At 43.7% G+C, this 10,270-nt stretch overlaps 1 protein-coding gene across 7 annotated transcripts in view; it reads left to right on the plus strand.

Moving 5' to 3' along the window:
* Window positions 1-9,917, plus strand: part of NAV1 (neuron navigator 1) — a 253,429-nt gene extending 243,512 nt beyond the window's left edge. For 5 of the 7 annotated variants that reach the window (XM_058274946.2, XM_023585586.3, XM_058274948.2 and 2 more), the window contains 13 exons: window positions 681-877; window positions 1,150-1,342; window positions 1,432-1,600; window positions 1,906-2,003; window positions 2,184-2,279; window positions 2,522-2,681; window positions 3,052-3,287; window positions 4,143-4,297; window positions 4,443-4,514; window positions 5,000-5,196; window positions 5,709-5,827; window positions 6,968-7,165; window positions 9,021-9,917. In XM_058274946.2, coding sequence (XP_058130929.1) covers window positions 681-877; window positions 1,150-1,342; window positions 1,432-1,600; window positions 1,906-2,003; window positions 2,184-2,279; window positions 2,522-2,681; window positions 3,052-3,287; window positions 4,143-4,297; window positions 4,443-4,514; window positions 5,000-5,196; window positions 5,709-5,827; window positions 6,968-7,165; window positions 9,021-9,116 — 1,986 coding nt within the window. In that variant the 3' untranslated portion in view covers window positions 9,117-9,917. The remainder of the gene's footprint in view (window positions 1-680; window positions 878-1,149; window positions 1,343-1,431; window positions 1,601-1,905; window positions 2,004-2,183; window positions 2,280-2,521; window positions 2,682-3,051; window positions 3,288-4,142; window positions 4,298-4,442; window positions 4,515-4,999; window positions 5,197-5,708; window positions 5,828-6,967; window positions 7,166-9,020) is intronic. The other 2 variants (XM_058274947.2, XM_058274950.2) reach the window with 1 other exon arrangement.
* The last annotated feature ends 353 nt before the right edge of the window (window positions 9,918-10,270 follow it).

Below are 10,270 nucleotides of genomic sequence, written 5' to 3' on the forward strand. Positions count from 1 at the left end.
AACACCCAATCGAACAAGCTATGATCAGATTATAATATCCCAAGTACTCTAAGGTACCTATGCTAGGAAGTGTCCCTTATTCTAGGACATTTGAGTAGAACTAATAGAAAGCACCTGTGTCTGATTGTTTCATTCATTCCGTGATGTGCTGGGCACTAGAGATACTAAAAGAAACTTGATACCACACCCTTCTGTTGAGTTCTACAGAGTCATATTGTCAGTTTCTGGTTGATAGGTGAATAGATGAATAGATGCTGAGCTGATAAGCCTTCGTTACTGGTGGCATCCTGAGGGCCAAAGTAAGCTAAGCTCTAGACTAGAGAAGTTCTTGGTTTTCTGGAGAAGGTGGGATTGGATTGCTGAGAGGTCTACTGTGTGACCTCAGGGCTTTTCTCTGTTTGCTCAGAGGCACAGTTCCCCCATAGGAGAGAGAAGACCCAAGAAGTTCCCATGTTCCACAATAGCAGGTCTGAAGTGTCTACCCTTTTTCCCAGCCCTAATTTCTAGCAAGTCTTCTGTCAATATTCAACAAATCAATGAAGCCTTCTAGAAGGAGTCTTAATTACAGCAAGTAAATCCCCTGCCTCCAGACCTCTCTGTCCCAGAAGTACCAAACCAGTCCTCCCCTACCTCCAAGGTGGAGCCCTAACATCTCTCTACCTGGATCTGCTTTTTTCTAGCTTCGAAGTTCCTTCAACAAAGCCTTCAGTATAAAAAAGGGACCCAAGTCAGCTTCCTCATACTCTGATATTGAGGAGATTGCCACACCCGACTCCTCAGCCCCATCATCCCCTAAACTACAGCATGGTTCCACAGAGACTGCTTCACCCTCCATCAAGTCCTCGAACTCATCTTCCGTGGGCATTGATGTCACCGAGTAAGTGCTCTCTAACTACCTGCCACCCAGCCTGGTACCAGTGTAAACTGCTGGCTAGAGTTGGCAGTAAGCCCATAAGACCCTGGACAAATAATACCCACTACGGACCTCTCATATATATATGAGACCAATATATATACAGACTCCTCCTCTCATTACTGTTAAATATCTATGGGCCAGAGGAACCAAGACAAGCAGTCATAGGTCTCAGTATTTCCCAGTAACTCTAATGCTTTTCCATGTACCCTGGCTTAACTCTCACTCTCTTACAGGGGCCCTGCTCACTCAGTTCCCCACTCTAGGCTTTTCCATGCCAATGAGGAGGAGGAGCCAGAGAAGAAGGAGGTATCAGAGCTGCGTTCTGAGCTATGGGAGAAAGAGATGAAACTTACAGACATACGCTTAGAAGCCCTCAACTCTGCCCACCAACTAGACCAGCTTCGGGAGACCATGCACAACATGCAGGTCAGTATCTGTCAACTGGCAGGAAATTGAAGACCTAGGTTTGAGATCTGTCCAAATTTGCTGTGCTACCCTTTCTGTTCTTGCCACAGTTGGAGGTGGACCTGCTGAAAGCAGAGAATGACCGGCTAAAGGTAGCTCCAGGCCCCTCATCAGGCTCTACTCCAGGGCAGGTCCCTGGATCATCTGCTTTATCATCCCCTCGCCGCTCCCTGGGCCTTGCACTCACCCATTCCTTCAGCCCAAGTGTCACAGATACAGGTACCTATTTGTAAGAAGAACTGTAAGGGTGGAGAGAAGAGGGTTCAGTTCACTGTTAAACTTGCTACTCGCTCTGGTAGCATCTTCCTTGGGTCAGGTAGTTCACAATGCCTAAACTAAGCAGATGCTAGTGTCATAAGACATTAAGAATTGTTACAGTCTTTCAATCTAAATTACTTTTCTGTTTTTTGCCTCTTTTTCTTCTTTGTGGTCAATAAAAGACTTATGTGAAAAGGTTGACAACTGGAAGGTTTAGGAAAGACTGTGGGTGTCCACAAAACCAATAATCCTTCTCAACCCCACAGACTTGTCACCCATGGATGGCATCAGCACTTGTGGTCCGAAGGAGGAAGTGACCCTTCGGGTGGTGGTGAGGATGCCTCCCCAGCACATCATCAAAGGGGTAAGAAGCTTTGGGGAGGGCCAAAATATGAACTAACATAATGCTGTCATTTTTAGTAAAGAAAACCTGGACTCTGAATACATTCAAAGCCAGAGTACTTAACTCCTATGGCCTTTTAGGATCTCCCTTTCTTAGAGTCATCTACACTGCAGCTCACAGGCTTCTACCTTGGTCTTATAGGACTTGAAACAGCAGGAATTCTTCCTGGGATGTAGCAAGGTCAGTGGAAAAGTTGACTGGAAGATGCTGGATGAAGCTGTTTTCCAAGTGTTCAAGGTAAAGGGATACATATACTCACAAAGGTTGCTTGTACTTTCATGGGATATTGAGCCATCCAGATCTTAGGAACCTTTGTTGCTTTATGGAGAAATGCTAAGTAGGAAAAGCATATGCTTTTCCCTTTCTCCATCTACTTTCATTCCCTCTGACATTTGTCCTTTCTTGTGGCTTTTATATCTGTGTTTGCGTCTTCTCAGTGTTCCTCATCATCTTCCTTTTCTCCTTTTCTATTTGGTCAGGATTATATTTCCAAAATGGACCCAGCTTCTACCCTGGGGCTAAGCACTGAGTCCATCCACGGTTACAGCATCAGCCACGTGAAACGAGTGTTGGACACTGAACCCCCAGAGATGCCTCCTTGCCGCCGAGGTGTCAATAATATATCAGTCTCCCTCAAAGGTCAGTTCTTTGTCTCTTGGGGTGAGCTGGTATGGAATGAAGGAAAGAAATCATCAAATAATTCATCATTAATTTACTCAGGAATTTATTGAGGGACTACAATGTAAAGGTCACACTGTGTTTAAGTAGTGTGAGATAGAAAAATATGAGCAGGCCTAGATTTTGTCCCTAAGGACAGTTTTTCCAAACCTGGGTTTCTCATGCCACCCAGGTACTTTCCACTCAAAATCAAGTCTAAAACTGGGTGTTAGGGGTTCCCTGTAGAACCAGGGGCAAGTGCCTCTGAGTATTTTCAGGGGCTCCTAGATGAAGAAAGAAATGCCCTCAGGGCCCTGGTCAAGACTCATGCTTTCTGGGGCTGGGGGTTCAGGTCTGAAGGAGAAATGCGTCGACAGCCTGGTGTTTGAGACACTGATTCCCAAGCCGATGATGCAGCACTACATAAGCCTCCTGCTCAAGCACCGACGCCTCGTCCTCTCAGGCCCCAGTGGCACAGGCAAGACCTACCTGACCAATCGCTTGGCTGAGTACCTAGTGGAACGCTCCGGTCGCGAGGTCACCGAGGGCATCGTCAGCACCTTCAACATGCACCAGCAGTCTTGCAAGGTGGCTGCCTCCTGAGATCCCTGCCAGTCTTTGTTCAGGCCTTGGCCTCACCCAAGACTCTGCCTTCCCAGGCCACTTCCTGCCCCATCATTTCCTTTACCCTGCCTTAATCTTTCTCTGCTTTTCAGTGTCCTCATTTCCTTCCCTCTCTACTCATCACCTTTTCTAGTCTTCTCCCTCTCTTTGCCCCAATTCCTTTCCAGCCTTGAGGTAAGGGCCCCATTGACCATTGGCCCATTTGTCCTTAATTCACTTCTCCACACTTTCCCTTTCCTCTGTTAAGTTCCTTTCCCTTTATTGATCATTAATTAAACTACATCCTCCTCATTTCCACCTAATGCTCAATTTACTCACTAATATCATCCCTTCTCCTTTATTTTCTTCCCTCTCCTTTCTTCTCAGTATGTCTCTCTGACCTTGTGCTTTCTGGGAAGAAGCACTCAGGATTAAATGTTAAATGTTATGTGGTCTCCCTGCCAAATCCTGATGTCTCTTGAGCAGACCCTAACATTTTGGAGTTGGCTCAAATCTTAGCTTTCCCCAGCCAGTAAAGATGTTTCCATTAATGACAGTTCATGGCACCAACTCAATGAAAATCCATTTAGGAAATAACAAGTGTTTCCAACCTTTGGGGGACTTAGGGGTCACTGCTTAAGAGGATTGCTTTAGAGTCTTTGAGATCGTCAGTCCATGGTGACCTGGTTCTATGATTAAATGTCCAGGTGCATCAAATAGGAACTAAAGGCCTCAGGGAAATCTAGGACTAGTATAGCTTCTCCAAAATCCTTTTTACCAAGGCTGATCCAAGGACTCATTACTCTTGAGTGCTGAGTCACTGCCCTTCTTTTATTCTAGGATCTGCAACTATATCTCTCCAACCTGGCCAACCAGATAGACCGGGAAACAGGAATTGGGGATGTCCCACTGGTGATCCTATTAGATGACCTGAGTGAAGCAGGCTCTATCAGTGAGCTGGTAAACGGGGCCCTCACCTGCAAGTATCACAAATGGTGAGCTGGGGTGAAGATCAAACTCATAACAGTGGGAGGAGGGAGAACCCATCCAGTTCACCTAAAACTTTCCATTGTGTAGACATGGCAGAAAGCAAGTATTATGACAGGTCTAAGTGAATCTTTTCCCTCTTTCTGCCCACAGCCCCTATATCATCGGTACCACCAATCAGCCTGTAAAAATGACACCCAACCATGGCTTGCATCTGAGCTTCAGGTAAGGACTATGGCCCTGAATGAACCTTCCATCCCTACCTGAGAGGCTCTTAACTGGCTCTGGCCAGAGAGGGGAAAGATAGCAGAAGGAAAGAGGACTAGCCAGAGCCTTCCGGGCTGGGACAACAGAGTAGGTGTATATTTGTTGTGCCAAGTACAAGGTGGAGGCAGACCCTTGAGGAAAAGAAAGGACTGCAAGACTAGAAGAGACTCAGCTACATTACTGTAATTCAGATTCTCTAGCTCACAGCCCCGACCTGTGTCAAAGAGGTCAGATGGTTATTCAAAGAGGGCGGCTGATTTGAAAGTCAGCTCTGCCTGCCCAGGGCTGTTGCCTTGACTTCAGTTGCCTCCACTATTACTTGAGAAGAAACCAAATGGGCTTTAGTGGGAGGCAGGCAGGAGGAGGGAAGGACTGGCAGGGGATGAACCCTGACAGTGTCCCCATGTCCACTCTGACCCCACTCTCTCCATCCCTGGTGGCAGGATGCTGACCTTCTCCAACAATGTGGAGCCAGCCAATGGCTTCCTGGTTCGTTACCTGAGGAGGAAGCTGGTAGAGTCAGACAGCGACATCAATGCCAACAAGGAAGAGCTGCTTCGGGTGCTTGACTGGGTACCCAAGCTGTGGTATCATCTCCACACCTTCCTTGAGAAGCACAGCACCTCAGACTTCCTCATCGGTACTGGGGATCAGCTTCCCCCTTGGGGTCAGGTGGTGGCTTCCCTTTTCTACCTTACAACCTGGAGGGATGCTCCCTCTTCTTTCTGGAGTCTTCACCATGTAAAGAAGTTGTCAGCCTTCTTGCTTTAGAATTAGAACCACTTTACTTAACAAGCATTCTTGACAAAGTTAGTACCATGATTTGGGTAAGTCACTTCAACCATCAGAAAGCTAACCCCTCTCCCTCATTTTTTCCCACAATTAATTGGAAAAAGGAGGGAAATATTCAGGAGATTTAAAAGGTCTCCCTCATTCATTTATCTCACTTCCATCTTGTAAAAGCATTACTTATGATATTGCCAGCCAAGCAGGCAACCACTTGTCTTGAGAACACTCTCAATATAGCCCCACTCTAAATTTCCTTTAATCCTTTGGATATCAGACCCTTCTGCCTGTTACTAGGAAGTAAATGGGGCAACTGGGCAGAGCTAGGTTCACAGCCATCTTCATGACCTCATCCTTTTCCGTTAGGTCCTTGCTTCTTTCTGTCCTGTCCCATTGGCATTGAGGATTTCCGGACCTGGTTCATTGACCTATGGAACAATTCTATCATTCCCTACCTACAGGAAGGAGCCAAGGATGGAATCAAGGTGAGTCCTGCCCTCTGACTATTCAACCCCAAGATCAGGCTGTCCTAACTAGCAAAGTAGAAGCATTGCTTAATGTTAGGTATGGGACTAATAGGAATTAGTTTCTCTTTCTAAAAGATAAGGTAAGGTATTGAATAGATACTGCTTTCCTGACTTCAGCAACCATTCAGCAAATGGCTCAATGATTACTCTCTATGGGATCATCTCTCCAGGCCTATGCCTTCTGGCTGTAAGCTAAATACAAACCACTCTATAGGGTCAAAGTAAATAGGAAAATAATAGAGCTAAGAATTAAGTAAAACCCTATTATAGCCTTAGCTCAATACTAACTATTAATAAATATGTTAACTTAAGTCAAGTTACTTAACCCTTCTTATTTTCCTCATATGTAAAAAGGGGATAATGAATTCCATTCTACCTAAAACTCTGTTTTAAAATTTTGAAGATAAAATGAAGTATGTGGAAAGATTTTTAAAAGTTAGTATAAATACTTTGTGCAAAGGAAGATATAATTTTTGTAAAACCTCCTTAGTTTCCCCACCTTATATTTGGGAGTAATAATCATGAAGGTCCATTTCAACCCTAATGAACTATGATGCAATGACTAGATGATTTGGGTCATGTATTATCCATAAAAGTAATTCATTATTGAGATAAAGATCTCATGAGATGATAAATTTCTAGAGATGCTATCATACTGATGCCAAAACCAGTATTTTATTTTTAAAGCTTGTATTTTAAGTAAAATGTACATGATTATTAATATTCCAATTTAATGGGATTTTTAAACAGATAGCATCTGTTTTTAAAAAAGCCAAAAAAATTTATAAAGGTACTATGGCTAAAATGGAAGAATTTCCTACTTAAAAGGTCAAAATTGCCGGGTCATAGGACTTGTGCATGTTAAATTTTAATATACTCTGCCAAATTATCCACCAAAATTAACCAATTTACACAAATTAATTTCTCTTGTTGGGAAGCTCATGAAAATTCATGGGGATCAGAGCTTCAAAGCTTTACATTTGAGGAAGTACATATTCCCAAGGAGCGTATCCTTTTGTGGGACCCATTAGGAGACTACATGAACAGGCCTTTCATCTGGATTCCCCTCTCAATAATCACCCATCTCCTTCTCTCTAGGTCCATGGACAGAAAGCCGCTTGGGAGGACCCAGTGGAGTGGGTCCGGGATACTCTTCCTTGGCCATCAGCCCAGCAGGACCAATCAAAGCTATACCACCTGCCCCCACCCACGGTGGGCCCTCACAGCATTGCCTCACCTCCTGAGGATAGAACCGTCAAAGATAGCACTCCAAGTTCTCTGGACTCGGACCCTCTGGTGAGTAAAGGCCATTCTCAGGTAAAAGTAAGAGTATTGTAGAGCTGAATTCTTCACACTCTACATGTATACGTTCATGGGGACCTAGAAGACGAAAAGTATCATCAAGTCTAGGCCTAGGCTGAGGCCAGAGAGGCACTCTGAATATTGGAATCCTGGATCATAAAGATTGTATGCCTGAGACCTAGCTTAAGCTCAATAATAACACATCCCAGCAAGATGTGTTCTAACAAAGACCTGAGTCTCAGGCAGATCCCATGTAGGAGTTTCAACTAAAGAAATAGAGCAGTGAGTAGGACACATTAGCACTCTCTCTATACTTTTACCTCTACTCTAATATTTATCCTGAAATCTGTCTCCTGAAGACTGTTCCCCTAAATGGGTTTCTTGGAACCCCTGTAGAAAGAAAGCTGAAACAAGTGACAAACTGGGGGAAAATATTTGCAATGCATATAACCAAGGATTGATATCTAGAATACATAGATGGGTTAAAAAAAAACATGATTTGACTAGAGGAAACACAAATGACCAATAAAAACATAAAAAGATCCTCAAACTCTCTAATAATTGGGGAAATACAAATTAAACAAGGGGATACCATTTCACATTGGCAAAAATAGTGTGTGTAGAAGTATATGCTTGCACACTTTACTGGTGGGAGTACAAACTGGTTAAAACATTTTGGAGAATAATTTGGCAGATTACATTAATACTTTTTTTTTTATCTCTCTCCCCTTCCCCAGTTGTCTGCTCTCTGTGTCCATTCATTGTGTGTTCTTCTGTGTCCACTTGCATTATCTGGCAGCACTGGGAAACTGTGTCTCTTTTTTGTTGCATCATCTTGCTTCATCTGCTCTCCGTGTGTGTGGTGCCACTCCTGGGCAGACTGCGCTTTTTCACACGGGACAGCTCTCCTTGCAGGGTGCACTCCTTGTGTGCCACAGCACTCCTTGCGCACAGCAGCACTGCGTATGGGCCACCTTACCACACGGGTCAAGAGGCCCTGGGGATTGACCCCTGGCCCCTCCATATGGTAGATGGACGCTCTAGCAGTTGAGCCACCTCCTCTTTTCTACATTAATACTTAACATGCACAAATCCTATGACCCTGAAATTTTACCTTTTAAGTGGGAAATGCTTCCATTTTAGTCATAATACCTTTTTTATTTGACTTTCTTGAAAACAGATGTTATCTGTATAAAAACTTTTAAATTGGAAAATTGGAGACTATCAATAATCCTGTAAATAGAAAGGTGGAAGGTAGATTAAATAGAGACGCAATCAGGCGTACCTAGCTGAATGGAAGATTCCAATCTTGAAATAGCCAGGGGAAAAAAATAGACAAAGAGGGAAGAACCGAATATACTGATGAGTTTAGACTTGATATGAAGCAGTGAGGTTTGTGAGCTGGGGAAAAACAAGTTCAAGTAACACTGAGTTTACTTGTTGCATTATGATCTATTGGAAGGGAAAAGTGTTAGAGACAAAGACATTATTATGGCACTGTCATATTCCTCCCAGTATCAGCTGGTATGTATGTGCCTTCTGTCTGTCATCCATTGGAGCATAAGCACCTTGAAGAAAGAGGTTGTCTTATTCTTTTTGCTATGCTCCCCACACATCATAGCATGGTACCTCATATAGTTGAGATACTTCCAAGTATCTGTTCCATGTGCACATACTTAAAAACAAAGTTGAAGCCATCTCCACTGCTTTTTCATGAACCATTTCTAAACTCTGGGCTTTTAAGCACTTACAAACCGTGGATCAGATCCACAATCTAGATTTTTTGTTTCCTTCCTGTGGGTAGGTCCAGAGTCCCAACTCTCATTAATCCACTTTTTCCCCTCTCTAGATGGCCATGCTGCTGAAACTCCAAGAAGCTGCCAACTACATTGAGTCTCCAGATCGAGAAACCATTCTGGACCCCAATCTCCAGGCAACGCTCTGAGGGTCTAGCAATCACTGTCATCCCAGACAGCAGATCAGGCTGGCATCAGCTATGTTAGCTCCTCCTCTCCCCCCTCTTCTTTCAGAGCACTGGCTCTCCAGCCCCAAAAGGAGACCAAGAGGCAGAAGGAGGTGAAAGAAGAGGGGCAGAGTCTTGGTGCTGCACCTTTAAGAACCTCCTAGAAAGGACTGGTGGGGTGAAATTTGGGAACTTGTGTCCTCTAGGTATATTTACTGGCCTCCTCTCATGACTTTGGGAAAAAGATAATTATGGGTCTTTTTTCCTTGATTTCCTGTCTCAATTACAAACTCCTGGGCTTTCTGGGGAAGGATTCAGAAGACATCGAAAAAAAATCTGCAGCAGTTCCTAACTGGTTCTCATAAACAACTGTGAGAGAGAGTATTGTGTGGGGAAATCTGAGGGAGGCAAGAAGATCCCCAAATTTTCTCGCAGACCTTTCCCAATTCCATCACCACTGCCGACAACACTTCCCCAGAGATCTGGCTGGAGCCCAGAAAAAGAAGCATGTAGATTAAAAAATGTTTAAATCAGTCCATAAAAGGTAACAAAAAAAAAAAGGAAGTCGGAAATAGGGGAACCAGTTGCCAAGGTAGAGAGAGCTGCCTGCTCCTGACCTCTGGATGACATAGGGGATGTTGACAAGACAGCTGCCAATCTAAGAAGTCACCAAACAACAAAAACAACTTTACAGCCTTCAGAGAAAGACTGTTAGCTTTGTCTTTATTCCCTCTAATTTAACATGCATGAGAGAGTCAATAAACCCTCCTTTTTTATTTTTTATTTTTGTTTTGTTTTGTTTTTTTCTCCCATTTGCCTATTTATTTTCCTTTTCTTTTTGGTTTGTATTTTCCATTTCCTTACATGTCCATGAGATGGTTGGATTGGTTTTCCGGGGGTTTAGTTTGGCTTTTTCATAAGTGATTTTCTTTGGAGAATATGATGCCTTCTAATTGGCACCAGCTAGATATCTACATGCAATATCTTTGGCATCCTTGGGGCTTATATGAGGAATGAAGTTTTGATTCAGAGGTAATAGGAGAAGAAGAAGCTAATTCCTTTGATGTCCCTTTTAAGAAAGCACATATTCTGCCTGGGAACTCGACTGTCAGCTTTTGGGCATGAGATGCATAGCC

The sequence above is a fragment of the Dasypus novemcinctus genome, chromosome 13 (genome assembly GCF_030445035.2).
Source record: "Dasypus novemcinctus isolate mDasNov1 chromosome 13, mDasNov1.1.hap2, whole genome shotgun sequence".
In the NCBI taxonomy this organism is placed as follows: domain Eukaryota; kingdom Metazoa; phylum Chordata; class Mammalia; order Cingulata; family Dasypodidae; genus Dasypus; species Dasypus novemcinctus.